This window comes from Phacochoerus africanus, chromosome 13 (assembly GCF_016906955.1).
Source record: "Phacochoerus africanus isolate WHEZ1 chromosome 13, ROS_Pafr_v1, whole genome shotgun sequence".
Lineage (NCBI taxonomy): Eukaryota > Metazoa > Chordata > Mammalia > Artiodactyla > Suidae > Phacochoerus > Phacochoerus africanus.
This window is the reverse complement of record NC_062556.1, coordinates 76,767,865-76,787,345: the sequence shown is the minus strand read 5'-3', so window position 1 is coordinate 76,787,345 and position 19,481 is coordinate 76,767,865. Positions and strand designations below refer to the sequence as shown.

General features: G+C 60.8%; 1 protein-coding gene across 2 annotated transcripts in view; it reads right to left on the bottom strand.

Annotated features, from left to right (window-relative positions):
• COL4A2 (collagen type IV alpha 2 chain) overlaps window positions 1–19,481 on the bottom strand; it is a 178,229-nt gene that overhangs the window by 10,421 nt on the left and 148,327 nt on the right. Inside the window, exons 33-48 of one of the 2 annotated variants that reach the window (XM_047755980.1) lie at window positions 18,103–18,225; window positions 17,686–17,867; window positions 15,498–15,561; window positions 14,971–15,045; window positions 13,734–13,841; window positions 13,046–13,153; window positions 12,278–12,349; window positions 11,279–11,404; window positions 10,362–10,478; window positions 9,695–9,856; window positions 9,485–9,583; window positions 9,118–9,264; window positions 8,811–8,927; window positions 7,485–7,676; window positions 6,201–6,487; window positions 3,992–5,036 (exon numbers count right to left, since the gene is read on the bottom strand). In XM_047755980.1, the coding sequence (XP_047611936.1) occupies window positions 4,779–5,036; window positions 6,201–6,487; window positions 7,485–7,676; window positions 8,811–8,927; window positions 9,118–9,264; window positions 9,485–9,583; window positions 9,695–9,856; window positions 10,362–10,478; window positions 11,279–11,404; window positions 12,278–12,349; window positions 13,046–13,153; window positions 13,734–13,841; window positions 14,971–15,045; window positions 15,498–15,561; window positions 17,686–17,867; window positions 18,103–18,225 (2,237 nt within the window). In that variant the 3' untranslated portion in view covers window positions 3,992–4,778. Of the gene's footprint in view, window positions 1–3,991; window positions 5,037–6,200; window positions 6,488–7,484; window positions 7,677–8,810; window positions 8,928–9,117; window positions 9,265–9,484; window positions 9,584–9,694; window positions 9,857–10,361; window positions 10,479–11,278; window positions 11,405–12,277; window positions 12,350–13,045; window positions 13,154–13,733; window positions 13,842–14,970; window positions 15,046–15,497; window positions 15,562–17,685; window positions 17,868–18,102; window positions 18,226–19,481 lie in introns of those variants that run through there. The other variant, XM_047755981.1, reaches the window with a different exon arrangement.

The window sequence follows — 19,481 nt, the reverse complement described above, 5'->3', positions numbered from 1 at the left end:
TGCGACCTATACCACAGCCGTAGCAACGCCAGATCCTTAACCCACTGAGCAAGGCCAGGGATTGAACCTGCAACCTCATAGATCCTAGTCAGATTCGTCACCACTGAGCCACAACGGGAACTCCCTAGGCTGGTGTCCTGAGAGAATGACTTTGTCACTTCTGAACCTGACCTCCTGGTGAATCAGCGCTGCCTGCTGTGCCAGGAGCCCCCTCCTGTACCCCTAGCGCTGTCTCCTTCTGGCAGAGGTGAGCCTGTGACACCCTGGACCAGAGTCTCTGATGACCAGGACTCACCTGAGGGAGGCAAGCCCTGGGGACCTGGGACCTTGCGTCTGAGAGTGGGGGTGGGCTCTCCAGGGGTTTAGAAGATTCCGGAGGCGGAATCCGTGCGAGCGAGGCTGATGGAGTCAGCGACCGTATTTTACTCTGTGTGACGAGGCAGGGCGTGCCCTCCCCTTGTCCCCCAGCCTGCCCTCATTATGTCACAACCCCACCCCGTCCTCGCCCAATCTCTCCGGCCCCTGGAAGCTGGGCCAGCCTCGCGGTCAGGGCAGCCCTGGAGCCTCCTTCCGTCTGTGCCGTGACCCCTCTTCTCCAGGTTGGCTTCGTTGTTCAGGCTTCCGCTGGGCACACGCCCACTGCCTAAGACCAGAGGGTGCCCCTCGTTTTACCCCCACAGCAGTGACAACGCCGGATCCAGGTAGGCCCTCATCACTGAGCTACCCCAGGCGCCAGCGCGGAGTTGGGAGTCAGCTCCCTGTCGGGGTGGGGCTGCAGCGCCAGCTGGTAACCGAGCTGGGTCGGTTTGTCCGCGTCGACTCAGCGCCTTTGGTGGAACCTCTTTAGCTGTAAAGTGGAGAGAGAGGGGGTACGGTGGGGACACCCCGGCCCGGGAGAGCCCTGAGCACAGTGCTGAGCTGCGGCCTAGTGCTTGGGGGTGGGGGGGGCGAAGGCCACGCTGTCCCCTCTTCGTCACGTCCAAGCCAAGGTCAGATCGCCTTAGGACAGATCTCCTTGTGAAGGTCTGATTCCACGCTTTTCCCCTCTTGCAGGTTGGGGGTGATGACTGACTGGGAAGCTCCGGGGCTGGAAAGGCTCTTCTCTTCCCAGGGATGTGTGTGCGCCCGCGTGCGTGTGTGCGTTGTGACGTGCGGGTGTGCACGCGACATGTGCGCCCCGAGACCCGTGTGCCTTTGGTAACATCCAACGACCCTCAGCGCTGAGGTCGGGCACAGCGAGCCGCCCTCCCTGGGACCCGGTGGTCGCAGCCCTGGTGACCACCCGCCCGGAAGTCCCTGCGCACCTGCGATGGCCGCCCCTCCGTGACGAGGTGCGTGGAGGGTGATCCTTCTCAGGGACTCGGGTCGGCCACTCTGCGGGCACACGTGCTCGTGCTGTTTAGGGGCAGTGACGCGGCCGAGCAGCCGGCGGGTTTTGAGCCTGGTAGGAGGACAGCGGGCCAGCGGCCCCACGTGGGGACTGGTCACTCTGGGGCGGCGCTGGGAGAACCAGGAACCCGCTCTGGGCGATGGGACGAAGGAGGCTGGCGGAGGCGAGCAGCGGTCTCAGGTGGCAGGTGAGACGCTCCCGACGTTGCACCAGACGTGGATTTGGCGCGATGACACGTCCGGGTCCATCAAACTCCTAGAACACCCACTGTCCTTTCTTTTTCCTGCTGTGTCCACGATTTCTTTAGATTCCCTTAGTGTCACCTCTCTGTCAGGTCCCATCTGGACACCACGTGACGCTCAGTGCTCTCGCCCTCTCAGGGTCCCGGGGCTCTGGCAGCCTCTCGGAGTCCCCTTGTTGGGGTGACCTGGGCGGCTTTGAGGGTTCCAGGCAGATGTTCTTTTTCTGACCATGCCCATGGCATGTGGACATTCCTGGGCCAGGGATGGACCCATGCCATGGCAGTGACAATGCCCCACCCTTAACCGCTAGGCCACCAGGGAGCTCTGTAAGGTGTCCCTTGATTAGGACGCGTCTATTATTTTCTCCTGATTAGACTGGGGTGGGGGCTTGGAGGAAGCGTGCTGACCTGCCCCACCCCCAGTCCTCCAGACGCGCCTCCTCAGGCAGCGTGAAGGCTGGAGCAGCCCCCCAGCACTTGTGTGTCTTTCTTGGTGCCTCTCCAACCAGCCGGGATGCTCCAGGGGCACCTCCTCTGGTCTAACTGGATCCTGGCATCGTCTGGACCACGGGGGTGGGAAGCCACCTTAGGAAGTCATGATTCTCACTGCAGGGCACCCACTCTGTGGAAAGCGGGGGACAGACGGAGCCATTCAGGTACCCTTAGTTTTCGAGGGGGATGGTTTTTCTTGGCCTTGAGAAACTACACCAGAAAAATTTCATGCAACGTGTGGGAGTCCGCTCAGGGCAGGGTTTGAGTTTTCCAGGTTCGGAAGCTTTGTTGTTTGATCCCAGACGAGGGACCTTCACCCGTTTCCTTGTGTGGGGTCCTGGGCTTTGGATTTTACTTGTTCGCATCTGGTTTACACTTTACGTCTACATCTTGGAGTCCAACTACGAAGCGAGACCTCGGTCTTGGTCTTTGCACCTCATGGATTTCAGGTGTGAGGTCTGGTACCGCTGAGTGATGAATGCGGGACACCTGCCTCTGATGTGTGGCCCGCGCAGAGGCATCGGAGCTAAACCGTGTGAAATCACGGGTATGAAACTTCTGAACATTGTAAGACACCGTAGAATTTGAAGAATCTTTCATTTGATTAAAAAAAAAAAGCTGAACTGGGTGGAACAGGAGTCTTCAGGACTGTGACAAATGTCACGACTCCCCCTGTGATGGGGGCAGGTCTGGAAAAACCACTGCCCCACAAGCTTCCTGTGCTGGGCATTTTTCAGGCCTTGGCCCCAGCCTCTGGGCCCCAGCTTAGCTACAGCTGTTGCCATGGGAACAAGCTGTGTCCAGGTATAGCCTTGCATCAGCTTCACTGGTTCCCTGCTCCCTCTACCTGGGGCGCCAGAAGCCCACTCAGCCCTGGCCCCTCCATGGCAGTTGTCTTCCCAATGAGGTGCCTCCTATGTCCAGAGCCCCCTCGGTCACTGAGCCCGGGCCCGTTCCATCGCCTGGAGTCACATCCCCTCACGTGCGGAGTCCCTGTCTCAGGCCTCTGCTGGGCGAATGCAAGCCAGGCAGGTGCTAATCTATTTCCAATAACATTATCAGGTGGAATACTCCGTGAATTTTTTTTTTTTTTGGTCTTTTTAGGGCCGCACCTGCAGCACATGGAAGCTTCTGGGCTAGGGGTTGAATCAGAGCTGCAGCTGCCAGCCTACACCACAGCCACAGTAACGAAGGATCCTAGCCATGTCTGCGACCTACACCACAGCTTGTGGCAATGCTGGATCCTTAACCCACGGAACAAGGCCAGGGATTAAACCCGCATTCTCGGATACTAGTCAGGTTCTTAACCCACTGAGCCACAACGGAAACTTGAGAAGTTTAATAGTTTCCAAATGAATTTTTTTTGGGCTGCACCCATGACATGTAGAAATTCCAGGGCCAGGGATTGAACCCAAGCCACAGCAGTGATCATGCTGGGTCTTTAACCTCTAGGCCGCCAGGGAACTCCTAAATTTAATTTTAAAGGGTAAAAATCAATTCTGTGATGGGTGCCTAAGGGTCTGCCAGGTTCCAGAGGAGACGAAGCAGGAAACACATCTTGGGGACTCTTTCTGGAAACACGGGGATTTGATCTGGGATGTTACGCTGGGGCTGGGGGAATGCCTTGGAAGTGGGTTGGGAGGTGCCCATCCTCCCAATTCCCGAGCGTGATGCTGGCAGTGTTTTCTGTGACATCGACGCGCTGTAAACCCTGACAAGGGAGTAGCAGCACCCCGGGGCCGGTTCGGTCTCTGCTGAAACGGAGCGAGAACAGAGCAGCGCGGTGAGCTGGGCACAGGGCCGACTCGGGGTCACGGCAGATGTTGTGCTCCACGGGCTCGAGAACAGAAGTAGGCCACACGCTGGGGTATAAAAAGGTTCAAGACCAACTTTTATTTTCCGGGGTCGCTACAGAGGCTGGAGTGGTCATAGTACAATTCGCCACGGAGAACAGGGGGCACGTGTGCAGACAGCCTGGGCGGGGGGAAGAACACATCCCCCGCCCCATCCCCCCAAGCTCTGCCGACACGATGCTTGGCTGACAGCAGGCGGAGAAGGTCTTTGCCCAGCCCGGTGGCTGGAGGAAAGGACACGAGCTGGTGGCAAACACCAGAGGCTTTTAAAAGAAAAGGCAGTCGGCCTTCCTGAGGGAACGAGGGTCCCTCCTGTCACCGGTGTTGGGAGAAGACAGTGCTGGCACCGTGGCGGCTTGGAGAGCAGGGCGGGGCCCCACCCCAGGGGGCCCTCGGGCGGGAACAGTGGGAGGGTTCAGGGGCCCTCGGGCTGCACGGCTTCATCTGTCTATACCACTCCATTAAGTGAGTTGAGTAAGTGGGTTATCAGCGGCGGCTGAAGGTGTGCAGTAAGAAGGGAGCTACGCTGAGTGAGGTGGAGCCTAGTCGGCCCGAGGGGAGGGTCACTAGCTGTCCGTTCTGGGGGGTCGGAGACCTGGGGACGGCGAGGGCTGTGCGGTCCCAGTGCTGGTGCTGAAGTCCTTTGGGAACTTTATTTTTTTGGTGTTTTTTAAAGAAAAAAAATGACGTCAACTTTGGGCGGGCACTGAGGTAATAAGGTAAGAACAAGCACCAAAGTGGCCCTCCGGCTGCACGCCGCCTGCAGAGGCGGGTCCGGCGGGGCGGCCCCGGCCCGGGCGGGTCACAGGTTCTTCATGCACACCTGGCAGCGGCTGATGTGCGTGCGGATGAGGCCGGCCTTGAGCGTGTCGGCCGAGGGCGAGCTCTGGAAGCTCTGCTCGGGGATGGTGGTCAGCCAGAAGCTGTACTTGTTGGCGTAGTAGTGGCAGGTGCCCCGCGCCCCGTTGCACTCGATGAACGGCGTGGCGCGGAAGTCCTCCAGGCAGCTGCCCGGCGACACCAGCGACTGGCCGCCACCTTCGTCGCCCGCGGCAGTGTGCTGTGCGGAGGGGGAGACGGGCAGAAGGGAGGCCACCGTGTTAACTTTTGTGGTAAAGGAAAAACAGAGCAACACGATCCTCCCGCAGCGCGCGGGGAAGGCCACGCGCTGTCCCGTGATGGACGGATGCGGCCGAGCACGCGCACTGGCGTGTGAGTCCCTGCGCCATGGGCCAGGCTAACACGACGGTAAAGCAACTACCGCGGTACGAAGCCCATTAGCAAAGGAAATCGACGTGCGGGTCAGCATCTGCGGCGAAGTAAAATGAGGCGCCAAAGCAAGCGCCTCTTCCTCTGCCGAAGGTTATGAAGGGAAAGGGGGGTGGGAGGTCGTCATCATTATTATTACGATTGTGATTATTCTTTGGCGGCTCCCTCGGCATATGCACAAGTTCCCGGGCCAGGGAGTGAACCTGAGCCACAGCAGAGACACTGCCAGGTCCTTAACCGCTGGTCGCTAAGAACTCCCAATTGTTATTATTGTTGTTATTAGTTTTGCTTTTTTAGAGCCGCACCGAGGCATATGAAGTTCGCAGGCTAGGGGCTGAATCGGAGCTGCAGCTGCCGGCCGACACCACAGCCACAGCCACGCCAGATCTGAGCCGTGTGTGTGACCTGCGCTGCGACTTGCAGCAACTCTGGATCCTTAACCCACTGATCAAGGCCAGGGATTGAACCTGCGTGCTCACCAATACCATGATGGGCTCTTAACCCACGAGCCACATAAACTCCAGTTTATGAATATTTAACACATTGGGCTTCCCGTTACTGTGGTGGGAGTGACAAGAGTCATAATAAATATCATTCAGGACAAGCTCCTCTCCCCTCTGGGCTTGCCCTTCTCCCCATGATGGTGGAGCCACAGGAAAACTCTATGGGGCGCTATCATGGGAGCCAAATTATCCTAATTATGGCTGTGCAAAGGCCTGGGGTCAAATGAACGGGTCCCCTCTGAGTGGGGGCAGCCCGAGGCCTACCGTGGCTCGCACAGCAAAGTGCAGGCTGTATTCCCACCCTCACTCATCCCTGGGGCCAGGTGCCCTTGTTCAGTGTGCAGCCTGCACAACTGCCCCAGTTATTCTCATGAGGGCCGTGACGTGACTGGGGCTCGAATTCAGTCTCCACCTGGTTCCCGGCTCTGAGCGAACAGGCCAGCGCCACTTACCATGAGGAAGGAATATCCGATCCACAGACTCCGCCACCCAGCCGGGCAGTGGGGGATGGACACGTCTTGACTGTGGACAGCAATGGCCACGGCCGGGGCCTCGCACACAGAGCAGCGGCTGATGTAGGGCCTGATCTCCTCCTCGGCCACGGGCATCATGGGCAGCGGGGCGGTGGTGGAGAGCCAGTAGGACTTGTCATTGCGGCTGGCGTAGTGGCAGATGTCGCCGGGGTTACAGTACAGGAAGGGCATGGTGCTGAACCGTGCCAGGCAGGAGCCTGCCAGCCCTGGTGGGGGGGGCACGGGTGAGCAGGCGGGAGACCCTCCTCCAGGCCCTGCCAGGCTCTGGAGGCCCCAGGTCAGGCCAGGCCCTGGTGGTCACCTGGCGGGGCTCAGCCATGCATGGGCTTCCCAGTGTGGTTGGTCTGGGGCCGACCCTGCCGGCACTTCAGCCCTGCCCTTCCAGGGCTCCCGCGCCCCTGGGGCCAGGGTGTGGCTTTGCAGAATTGCACCCAGGGGGAGGCCCCGTGGGGATCCGAAAGCACCAGCTCGGCGATGGCATCCCCAGCGAGGGTTTGAGCCAGGCCCCTGGCACCTCCCACGCCCAGACCACGCTGCGGTTTCTGCCAAGGGCCAGCACAAGTCATTTCACCGACCGGGCCCCTTCACACTCACTGCCTGTGAGCGGAGAGCAGGTGCGGGCTCTGCCCTCAGAGGCTGCCGGGCGGCCCTGTCCATGCTCTTTCAAACCGTGTTCTTGTTGGCTTTGTCCCACTTATATCTTATCTGGACACCACGGGGCACAAACCAGCTGGTTTAGCCAGATGCTTCCCAGCACGCACGCGGGCACCCTCCCCACATGCCCCTGCTCCCCACCTGTCCCCATCCTGCTCACGGGCACCCTCCCCACACGCCCCTGCTCCTCCACCTCTGTCCCCATCTTGCTCACGGGCACCCTCCCCACACGCCCCCGCCTTCAGCGTACTCTGTGTTCAGCGGGCTTTTTAACTCCTCTCGGTGACCAGGCCCCTGGGTAAATACCAGCACACGCCCATAGCACTTTTCGGGGTCGAAGTGACTCCCAGCCCTTCCCGGCCCTGGTCTGACCGCTCAGGGAATGTGGAGTGGAAAGCAAGGTGGCGAAGCCGCTGGCAGCCTCCAGGGGTCGGGGCCACATCCTGACCCCAGGCCGGGGCACCTGGGTGCCAGCTGAGGACTCGAGGCCCTCCCTGCGGCCTCGGGTCCTGACCTACAGTGGGGCTGGCGGGCTTGGGGGGCACCTACCCAGGTCCTGGTTGTGGGCCTTCTCTTGGCCCTCAAAGTACAGCAGGCTGTATCCACTCCAGAGCTTGTTCATGCCCACGGGGCACATGGGCTCCTGGTCCGTCTGGCTGTGCTTCACCAGCAGGTAGCCGATGCTGACGCTGCGGCCGGGCATGCCGGGCAGGCCGGGGCTCCCGGGGCGGCCTGGCTCACCTAGGGCCAGAGAGAGTGCGGCCGCTTTCAGCTCATCCCGCGGGCAGGGCCGGCGTGCCTGTGGTGTTTGCCTTCTCCCCAAGGCCATGCTCTGGGTGGCTCTGCCCCTTGGGACCAGGAGCCTCCTGGGAGGACCTGCCCCACCCCACCCTGTCCCCATGTTCCTTACATGGGACAACGACAGGGATGGGCCCGAGCAAGGGGCAGGACTAAGCGGCTGGGGGTTTGGGGTCACAGAAGTCTCTCTGTCCAGCCCCGCCTGGCCTCCTTCACCCAGGCCCCTGCAGATGCTTCAAGGAGGGGCGGGTTGCACCCTTGGGCATTCCCAGGGTTGGAAACACCCCCCTCCCCCCGCCAGACCTCCACCCAGGGGCCCGATTCTGCCCCCGACGCAGAACAGCTCATCTGCCCCCAGCGGGACAGCAGGCCTCCAGCCGAGCTTGCCCTTCTCGTGGGACGTCCCTGCCACCTGGTGTCTTGGTCCCCAGGCCTGGATGCCCCCCACCGCACGTGTGTCTCAGGGAGCACCCCCCAGGCCGCATGCCCTCCTGGCCGTGGTCAGGGCCTCGCGAGGCATCGGTTGGCGCTTCCCACGATCTGGACGCCAGCGGTGTGGCCGGCCCTGCGGTCAGCGCTGTACTCACACCACTGGCTCACACTGAGCGCAGGTGAGTCACAACAAATCCCCAACCTTTTTCTTTTCTTTTTTTTTGCATGAATTGCTATTATTTCTGGTCGATCCCATCCTGCACATGTGCAAGTCACTTGAAGAAATCAAGAACATAAGACCTTACAGTAGCTGTTGGAATGGAATCGGTTACTGTCAGCTCACTGTCCCCCCCCGGCCTTCAAGAGTTTCAGGAATCCTGTCTCTGGAGATATGTCCCCCGCCCCCAGCTCTGGGGCACCTGCAGGCATCTCAGAGGAAGGGGAGCAGCCAGTCTGTCCTGGGGACCCTGTGCAGGGCTCACAGGGTGGGCATAGGTGGTATGCAGGCACCCAGGAGCCAGGCTAGGGGAGCGGAGCAGGGTGGGGGGGGGTGCAGCCTCGCATCTCAGGCTGTCTGACCCCTCCCGCACCCACGGTCCATTTCTCAGCCCTCCCTGCCCCCACCTGTCCTCACCCATCACTCACCTTCCTGGCCCACAGGCCCCTGCTGCCCTACGGGCCCCTGGTCCCCTCGGAATCCGGGCACGGCTGACACACCGCCTCTTCCCTGGGGCCCTGCCTTGCCAGGCGCCCCTCGGAAACCTGCATAGCCGCCGAGACACGCATGAGCCCCCCGGGAAGACCACGGCCCTCCATCACCCATGCTTGGCCAGTGCTTTTCAGCGGGAGGACAAAGTGGAAGCAAAGCAAGCAGGGAAGGATCTTGCCCCCGTGTTCCCAAAAAGGGAAGAACTCTGCCCCCGTGCCCCCCCTTCCTGCACAGGGCTCCTACCTGGCTCTCCGGGGGGGCCCTGCGGCCCCATCTCCCCCTGTGCCCCCGGGGGGCCTCTCCTCCCCTGCGGGCCCACCGGCCCCCGCTGGACGGCAATCCTCTGGGGGATCCCTATAATCCCTGGGGCCCCCACAGCACCGGGGGGACCTGGGAGGGAAAAGAGAGGCCAGGTGACGCGGGAGAAGCCTGTGGCTCTCCTGCTGAGTTGGCTCCAGGAACCCTGAACCGACCGTGGAGCCTTCACGAACCGGCCTGGGCTCCAGAGCTGGGACAGGTGGGGGCATACCCCAGATCACCCAGCACTGCCCTCCCAACACCCCTGTCACCACGTCCCCTGACAGGACCTCAGAGGTTCCCTGAGACTCACCTGGGAGTCCTCGATCTCCTTTGGGTCCCTTGGGGCCTCGGTCCCCGACACTCCCGGTGGCACCCGTGTTTCCCATGAATCCTTGCTCTCCTCTGGGCCCTTCAGGACGAGCAGGACATGAGCGCACGTGTGGCTGGGTGGGGGCCCTGCCGTCGCTGACCAGCCCCCAGCCTCCCCCAGAGGGGCCTCCCCACAGGCCCCGGCTGTTACCTTTTTCTCCCGGGAGCCCGAACACGCCGGGTCGGCCCTGGGGCCCTGGGTCCCCGACCCAGCCCTTGCCCCCTGGGTTTCCGGGGACGCCTGGCAGCCCCTCATCTCCTTTGCTTCCGGGAAGAGCAGCAGGCCCTGGCGGCCCCGGGGGGCCTCGGTAACCTGTGGGCGTGGACACAGAGAGGAGCGGGACACCGTCACCGCCAGGAGGCCAGAGGCAAGGTCACCGCTGGGGGCGGGCCTGGCAGGCTGGTGACACTGGGCACCTTTGGTTTTTATCGTGGTGACAAGGACGTCATATGAGATCTACCATCTCAACCCTTCTGAGCGCGCGGTTCCAGGGCTTTAAGTACATCGGCGTGGTTGCGCGACTGCCCCACCATCCTTCTTTGAACTTTGTCATCCTCGGCTGAAGCCCTGTCCCCTTAAACCCCACACCCGCCCTCCTCCAGCCCTGGTCCGTCTTCCACTTCCTTCTCCATGGACGCGACTTCTCTAGGGACCTCCTAGCAGCGGGATCAGGCGGGATTTGTCCTTTCACGGCTGGCTTATTCGGCTCAGTGTCACGTCCCCAGGGGGGAAGGAAGGAGTTCCCCCAAAGCAATCAGGCCATGGCCAGCTCCTGTCCCCAGAAGCTCCAACATGCTCAAACGTGAGCCCTGCTTACCTTCCGGGCCGAATATCCCGGGAGCCCCTGTGTCACCAGGTAACCCAGAGACGTTGGAGGGGGGGGTGATGCCTGGAAAGCCCTGAAGTCCGGGATTCCCGACAGGGCCTCGTTCCCCTTGGGAGGGAGACAGAAGTTGGTTAATATCAGCACCTGTGTCACCTCCTGCTTGCTCTCTGGGCCGTCACCTGTCCAGGAGCAGAGCCATCACTGATGGGGACCACGGGGACGGCAGGGACCCGCCGCAGGGGCCACGCCCTCCCCACTCCCGGCAGCCCCCTCCCGTGGCCTGGAGGGCCCGCCGACCCGCCTCCGCTGGGATGTCCTCACTGACAGGCCACCTGCCCAGGGACACGGGTGGGGCTACCTGTGGATGACACCTGGCCCCGCCCCGAGGGCGTCCCCCGAGAGCTCGGCCCTGCTGGCTCAGGGCGCACCTGTGACGGAAGGCTCCGTAGCGGCCGGAGGAGGCTTGTGGACGCACTGATGGTCTTGACCCTCCCCCTGGCCGCCCCCAGGATCCTGGCTCCCAGCCGGTGTCCAGTGTCCCGGCAGAGCCTGTGCTCACTCTCAGATCTGGCCGCAGCCTTCTGCCTCCTCCCTAAGCGTCCCGCTGACCCCGCGTCCACGCTGGGGCTCTTGGCAGGGCGGGTCGAGCAGGTCCCAGCTCGGTATCAGCGAGGGGGCTTGCGGCTACGCAGGGCCCCGTTTTCTGCATTTTTGAGCTTTTCGTGGGCGGTTTCACTGTTTAGATTGGCCCCCAGGCATCCTGCTGAAGTGCTGCCTGGCGTTGCGGGAAGGCTGTGACACGCCTCACAGAGAAAACTGACGAAATGTGAGCTTCCTTCCTGAACAGCAGCCCTGATGGGTCGGTGCTGGGGACCGAGCCTGGCTTGTCACCCAAGGTGGGTCCTCACCTGGGGCTCCGCGCTCCCCTTTCTGTCCTGGGGCTCCGGCGGGGCCTGGAAGGGTGTTGGCCTCTCCTGGGTCACCCCTGTCCCCGGCAGGCCCCGGGAAGCCGGGGTCTCCGTGGACGTCTGCACCTGCAGCGGGTGGACAAGCGGGATCAGCGCCTTCAACCATGTGGAGCTCATCTCCTCGAGCCGCAGGCCAGCGGCGCCCTCTCGGAGATCCCAAAACAGAGAACCGGACAGCAGCCGAGGAGGCTCTGGCTCCCTGGGTGGCCTTGGTGCCCCAGAACCCCAAGGCCCCCCAGAAAAGGCCAGACTCCTGGCCCCGGGTGGTCCTGGGCTCCCCACTGGGCGCCTGCTGCCCCTCCCACCCCCTGGGGTCAGAGTCAGGTTCAGAGGGAAATGCGGTAACCTGTCCTGCTCACACATCAGGGGCTCAAAACACTGCCAGGAACAAGCAACATAACCTGACAGTTTAAACTCGAATTAAACTTAACTGAAGCACGAGTGCATGAATTTGCATATGATTCACACGTGCAAACTTACCTGTGGACAGACGAACATTTGATCACCTAACACATCTGTAAAGAATATTCTAACAGGAGTTCCCTTTGTGGCTCAGTGGTTAAGGAATCCGACTAGGAACCATGAGGTTGCGGGTTCGACCCGTGGCCTTACTCAGTGGGTTAAGGATCCGGCGTTGCTGTGAGCTGTGGCGTAGGTTGCAGATGCGGCTCGGATCCCGCGTTGCTGTGGCTCTGGCGTAGGCCAGTGTCTACAGCTCTGCTTAGACCCCTAGCCTGGGAACCTCCATATGCCACGGGAGCAGCTCAGGAAAAGGCAAAAAGACAAAAAAAAAAGAATATTCTAACAGCAGCGACAGAACTACGGGCGGTTTTTTTCTTTTGTTAAAGCATATTTTCTCTGAGCCCCTCCCCACCCCACCCTCCTTCCACGTCCGGATGACCCGCCCTCCCGCCTACTGGGCCGGGCCCACCCCCCTACCTGGGGATCCTGGGAAGCCTTTGGTGCCTGGCAAGCCGTGTAATCCGCTGATGCCTCGGATGCCGGGCAGACCTGTGGGGGTTCCTCAAAGTTATTTCCCAGGAGAGCAGAGACCCTTACGCTAATCAGATGCTTTCGTTGGTGGGGGGAGGGCTGCCCATCAGTGCGTTTAAAAGCCGGGCAAACAGGAACTAGCTCAGCCAACGCTGCGAACTAAGTCGGTCGCATCTACGTCATCCGGGAGAACCAACGTAAACCCTTCTGACGGACACTCTCTGCCGACCGACGCGCTCCAGCCAGGAGGGGACCAGGCAGTGGTGTGTTTCTCTTCCGGACTCATGAGTCACTGTATATATCTGGTGTGTAAAAATGGAGCTTGGCACCACCAGCCTGGCATCGTTTCCACGCCCCCTGCATTTCCGAGGATCAGCTTTTCTAGAGTAGGACACGGGCAATAGGCGGCAGGTCTTCCTGTGATGTGGGCAGTGGGTGTGGCGTCAGGGGAGCCCCCCCAGTTCTGGGCCAGAGAGCAGCCAAAGGCCTGTCCCCTGACCAGGCCTGTCCAGGCCGGGCCATGTTGCCCCCAAGCCCCAGGAGCGGCACCAGGCCTCTGGCTGGGTACCCTTCGTCTGTCCCTCTGTGTCCCCCGCACTGCCCGAGTGCTGACTGAGAGTGGCGCTCCTGGTAGGTTTTTGTTCAGCGTTCTGGGGCATAAACACCTCCGCGCAGGCTGGCATTGCTCCGTGTCTGCAAAGGGGAAGCTCTCACCTGGTAAGCCCACATTCCCTGGCCAGCCGAGTTCTCCTTTGGCGCCCGGCACTCCGGCCCGGCCTGGGTCTCCCTGAGGCCCCTGCAGGCCTGTCAGTCCCGGAAAGCCTGGGGGACAAACACATCTTTAAGGGGGACACAGGCGCCCAGAGGCCGCTGCCTGAGGGAGGGGCCAATGTCCCTCCCAGCTGGGAACGCACGTGGCCTTGCGCCCCCATGTTCCGGTTCAGCAGGGGGCAGCTTGTGTGTTTGTATCTCAGCCCATCATCTGCACAGAGGTCTCGGGGGGACCCAGGGACGCCTCTGGGATCAGCCCCTCTGCCTTCAAGGGTCCCGGGCAACAGCGAGCGAACGGCAGCAGGAGAGAGCAGAGAGGTCACCGACTCTGCCCGGATGTTCCACGGACTCCGCGGTTCACGTGTGTGCAGGGGACCCGGCACAGGAACCGTCTAAACGTTTACGGAGCGGGCCGGCCGGCCACACAGGCAGGGCCATCAGTGCCAGGTGGCCCTGTGGCCAGGCTGGTTTTGTCCCGAGGGCAGAGCGGAGGGAAGGGACTGCAGGTGGGGAGAAGCCTCCGGGTGTGACCATGGGAGGCAGGCAGATGAGCGAAACTGACCGCCCTGCTCTGGGCCCTTGTGCTGTGGGGGCGGGGGTGCACCGGAGGTGCACGGACCGCGGGTGTTACCTGTTTGCCCTTTAAGTCCAGGAGGGCCTTGGACTCCCGCCAGGCCTGTGATCCCCGGGAAGCCGACGTCGCCCACGGTGCCTTTCTCTCCAAAGAATCCCTTCAGACCTGTAACCAGATGTGCGGCTTGGAACAAACCACCGCCCTTGTGTCCCTGGGGCTTCAGGCTTGTGGGGTTCAGGGGACATCGGGTAAAGGATGCTGCCTTCCCCTTGGGCCTTCCTCGTGGACGGGGTGGCGGTTTCGACAGGTCCCTCCTCAGCGGGTAGGAACCCGATTCGCTGCTCTGACCCCGGGGGGCAGCTGCCTCCACGCTGGCACCAGGGCTTCCTCGTCCTGGTAGTCACGCCTCCTGCAGTCCCTCCCCCTGCACGCGTGGGCTGAACGCGTGACCCCAGGACGCGCTGGACTTGACAGTGTGACACCTTAAGCCCAGGATATAAAATTCACCACCGCTTTCACTCCGTCCCCGCTCTGGGACAGCCCTCTCTGGAGGAAGCCAGTTGCCACGCGTGGGGGATGCTTGGTGGCCCTGGGAGAGGCCTCCTGCCAAGCGCAACCTCGGACGTGGGTGGTCCAGCTCCGTCCAGCCTTCAGATGGGGTCACAAGCTGAATCTCACCTGGTCCTGAGGTCTGGGCCCCGGAGATTATAAGGTGACACCTGCTGGGGGTGCTCTGGGCATCGCATTTGGGTGCCCCCCTGAGAGAGTTCCAGCATTGCTGTGCGGGGCACCCCAGGGCTCAGCCAAGTGTGAGGTAATTGAGCCTCTCGGGTGGGGGTGGGTCAGGCCTGGGACCTGCCCTGCAAACCAGCCCCTGCGACCCCGCCCGCCCGGCAGCCTTAGAGAAGTGCTGCTTTCACGGTGGGGACAATATTCTGTGTCACATGTGTTGGGCTCCTGAGACGCTGGAACTCGATTCCATGTAATGACTTCTGCCAGTGTCGCTCGAAATCTGTCTCCTTTGCGTTTCACAGGCGGCAGCCATGCCCACCCGGAGTGGATTCCTGCCTTCTTCCCCTCCCAGGGACAGACAGGTTTCCTGCCGTTGCCTTCAGCTTCAACTTTAATAAAAATTCCCAAGTCTTCCTTGCACATTGGGCTGGAAGACCTCAAGCCATCTGTACACGCGATCGTGGCCTCGCTAAATCGTGGTACGTTGGCAAGTGGCTCATGAGTGAGGATCCAGATGGGGCACAGGGCTGTGGAGGGTGAAGGGTGGAGGGTGGTTGGGTACCTGGCACTCCAGCGGTGCCCCGTTCCCCCTTCAGGCCTGGGCTTCCTGGCAAGTCTATAGTGTCTCCAATATCACCTGTTAGGTGCAAAAGAGATGGGTGAGCAGGGACTTCCCGTGATGAGTTTCTCAACTTCTATTGTGCTGCGTTCTTTTTTTTGTCTTTTCAGGGCCACACCCACGGCATATGGAAGTTCCCAGGCCAGGGGTCAAATCGGAGCTGGAGCCGGTGGCCAGAGCCATAGGCACAGCCACTCAGGATCCGAGCCGTGTCTGCGACCTACGTCACAGCTCATGGCAACACTGGACCCTTAACCCACTGAGCGAAGCCAGGGATCGAACCTGAGTCCTCATGGATACTAGTCGGGGAGGGTTAACCGCTGAGCTACGACGGGAGCTCCTGTGCTGCGTTCTTAATGAGAACAATTTGCTTCAAAGTAAGCAACAGGGTCCCCAGGTCTGAGGTCCCCATGCCGCCCGGAACACTTGGGCTCAGAATGCCCCGTTTTCACTGCCCCAGCAACACTCACCGAAATCACCGGTGGCTCCGATCTCACCGTAAAAGCCTGCTCTCCCTGGGGCTCCCTTGTCACCCTGGAGCAAAGCCAAACACAAACCACCTTACACGGCCACTCGTGCAGTCTGTGACTTTGAAAAGTGAGGGTATCCAGCTACTCTGCTCACACCAACTCTCAAGGTTTGCGATGTCATCATTTTGTGGAAAAGTCCCCAAGTTTCTCAGTGTAAAATAGTAGGTGGTTTGCCTGCCTGTTCTTACTAAACTGTAAGGTGGTAACAGTGACACAGCTTGGCTGAAGTCAACATCAAGGACACAGTTTGCGGTCATGCCAATGGTGTAATGATCACAGCTGGCCGAACCCTACTCTGCCAGGCTCACCCGGGCAAACGTGCTGGGCACCATCTCAAGGGCTCATTGCAGCCTCGGAGCAACGCCGTGAGGTAGGTGCTGCTGCTGCCCAGTTGAGAACCGAGGAAGTTAAGGCACAGACTGGGTCGGTGACGTGCGCAGGGCCGCTCAGCCCGTAAGCGGCCGGTCTGGGACATCAACTCGGGCAGCCAGATTCCAGAACTTGCTTTCCCACTACCTGGCTGGGCACCTCCACGTGTGGAGAGAGAGAGACTTCTCCCAGTGGTGTCGGCGGCTGAGAATGGACTGGGATGAGGTCTGGGGCCTTCTGTGACTCTGGGGAACCATGAACTTCAGAGGGTGGGAGTTCTGGTCTCGCTCGGTCCGCCTGCTGTCCACTGCAGCAGCAACCTGGGACCTCAGAACCTCGGCGTGGGTGCCAGCACCCCTCCCAGTGTGGCCTCGGAATTATTAATGAAATTCTCTTTTGCGGAAGGCGTGGGGGTTGTGCCGAAAGCCGCATCCTTGTTCAGATAACCACCTATTAATCAATCTCTCCTGAGGCATGACTCACAGTGCGGTGCACACATCATAAGCGTTCCATGAACTTTTACTCACGTGTCATCCAGACCGGGACCCTAGGCATTTTTGCACTCTGGAAAGTTCCCGCGTGCCCTCCCCGAGTTACTAACCCACCCAAGGCAGCCGCTCCTCTGACTCGTGTCAGTCCAGCAGCCTTGTCAAGCTCCTGAGCGTCCCAGTGCAATTTCATCAGAAGTACTTTCTGGGTCTGGCTTATTTTGTTGCACACAAAGTGTGTGAGAGTCACTCCTGCCGCTGCGTTTAGCAGTAGCTCCCTTTCCGCCTCTGAGGACGGTCCACTGTCCGCACGCACTGTGTCTGTTCATTCTCCCTCCCGCGGACGGGCTTCTGGGCTCTCTCCCAGTTTTTGGCTGCTCTGAATGAAGCTGCTGGGATGTTGTCATATGCGTCTTTGGGGAGACACGTGCATCTTCATTTTTTATTTTTATTTTTTTTAAGGGCCACACTTGTGGCATATGGAAGTTCCCAGGCTAGGGGTTGAATCGGAGCTGCAGCTGCCAGCCTATGTCACAGACACAGCAATGCCAGATCTGAACCGTATCTGGGACTTACACCACAGCTCATGGCAACGCAGGGTCCTTAACTCACTGAGCAAGGCCAGGGATCGAACCTGCATTCTCCTGGATACTAGTTGGGTTTGTTTCCACTGAGCCACAATGCTGCTAAAGTTCTGTGTGCGACCTGCCCCAAGTGTGGTGAGGACGCTGTGACTGCTACAGTGGGTGGGCAGCCACAGCCGAGGGAGCAGGTGCATGAGGGCCTGTGATACCTTTAGATGAAAGGGGATGGAAGGGAAGAGTTCGGCATCCTGCACCCGAGGACACAGTGTGGAGAGCAGAGAGCTGGCCAGGAGCTGTTACCATGGCAGCGTGGTACCCAGGCACAGCCAGCACTTGGAGATGTGCGCTGAGTGAAGGAGGGAGTGAATGCAGGCCAGATGCTCTCCCTGCCTGGACTTGCAATGGGGCCTCAGTCATGTGTCACATATGTGCCCAAGTCAGAGCTGGGACAGCTAGAAATCCAAGCTGGGTTCCCTTGGGACCCTGGAGAAATGCAGACACCAGGCTCCCTCTTGCAGGAGCCCGTGCTGGCCAGTGGTGGCATGGGTGGCCCTGGGTCACCACTGGGGCTGGGTGAGCATAGCTCCATAATCGGCCCCATGCCCTGGCTTCTCGTCCCCAGGAAACAGGACCACAGCGCCTGGGCCCAGAGGCACCGGGAGAGGCGCTCCCAGAGGGTGCACTTACCCTACTGCCCGTGAAGCCGGGGAACCCGATGATTCCGGGGGGGCCGGGCAGCCCGGGGAATCCCGGTGACCCGGGCACACCAGGGGCTCCAGTGTCTCCTTTGGCTCCTTTGATGTGGCCTGGCTTCCCTGGCAGCCCAGGGACTCCTGACAGTCCCGGGATGCCTGGCATTCCAGGGACACCTGCAGGGAGGGCGAGGGTGAGGTCCTGGGGGGCTGCTCCACCCGCCCCGGCCTGAGAGCTGAAATCTTCGAGTCCAGGCCCCCGAGAACCACCCCCAGCCCCCTGGGTAGTCTCTAGGGTGTCCAGCGGGCTACAGTCTGGGTGGCAGGCAGGGCTCAGGGGCGTCTCTGCTGCTCCCTCGCTGAGAGGAGCTGGGCCCCAGCTCTGAGGTCGGCGGGTGGGGGCGGGGCTCACCTTTCAAGCCCAGGTACCCTTTCAGTCCCATGGGGCCTTCATCTCCTTTCTCTCCCTTGATGTCTTTCATTCCTGGCAGGATGGTGGGAGGCGGTCCTGGGAGGCCGGGGTCCCCTCGGCTGCCTGCAAGGGAATAGAATTCGCTTGACCTGCAGACCAGGAGTTAGAACCAGGGCGCATGGCCCCTCAGCCGCTGTCATCCTTCGTTCCAAGCCCAAGGCTTCGGGGGCTGAGCCCGGGGTGGCACGGCTCCCCTGAGGTGGGAGCTGGGGACCCAGGCGACGAGAATGCCCCTCTTCTCCCCACCCCTCCCCTCTGGGGTTGGGGGGCACAGGACGTTGGTGGGGGGAGGGACCTGCTCCCCGGCCCACTACTGACTTGAGAACCTTCTACCACCCCTGAGAACCCTGTGCCCATCAGCAACCACCCCGCAGGTCCCCTACCCCAGAGCAGCAACCACTAGCCTACATTCTGTCCCTGCAGACTGGCCTGTTCCGGGAATTTCACATAAATGGAGGCGGAGAACACGCAGCATAAAGGTCTCCATGTTTTATCCATGTTGAGCACGTATCAGAACCCAATTCTTCTTCACTGCTGAATGCTATTCCCTCCTATGGCTACGCCACGTTCTGCTTATTATCCGTGGTGGATATTTGGGTTGCTTCTATTTGGGGCTGGTAGGAATCATGCTGCGTATGAAACTTGTTACGAGCTTCTGGCAGGACATGTGCTTCCAGCTCCCTTCGGGGGCACGGCTGGGGCAGACCTGCTGGTAGCTCTGGGCTGACCCGTCTGACCTGTCTCCTGGCTGTGCTGTGCGATGCCCCTTCCAGGAGGGTTTCAGGGCTCCCTGTCACCACGTCCCCACTGACACTTGTTACCAGGAGCTCAGGTTTTTTAGAGACCATGGTGATACTTTCAGAACAAGGGTGTCTGATGAATGTGGCTTTTTGGTGACACGCTTCCTGAACAGAAGCCTCCCACCCGGGCCAGGGCTCGGACCAGCCTTGCTTCTGGGGCTGTCCCTTTGCACGGTGTCCCCACCCGTGTCTGTCCTTGGTCAGATGGCAGGCCTGTCCCTCAGAACTTCCTTTCTGCTCTCCCCAGCTCGCCTCGTGCCCGCCACAGAATCTCGTGGGCAGTGTCCCTCCCGGCGCCTTTGGGTCTTAGTGCGATGTCATCTTTGACCTTCCGAGGTTCCTTTAGTTGGGACGACTCCCCATCTGCACGGCCGGTGTGCCCAGGTCTGGACGAGCCCTCTGGTTCCTGAGCTCAGTCTGTTTCCCCTTTAACAGTGTCCAGTGTTTGGGTGCCTGGTGTGTGTTTCTGACCAGGGTTAGGGTCCCTGGAAGCGAGTCGCAGCCCTGCCAGGGGGGCAC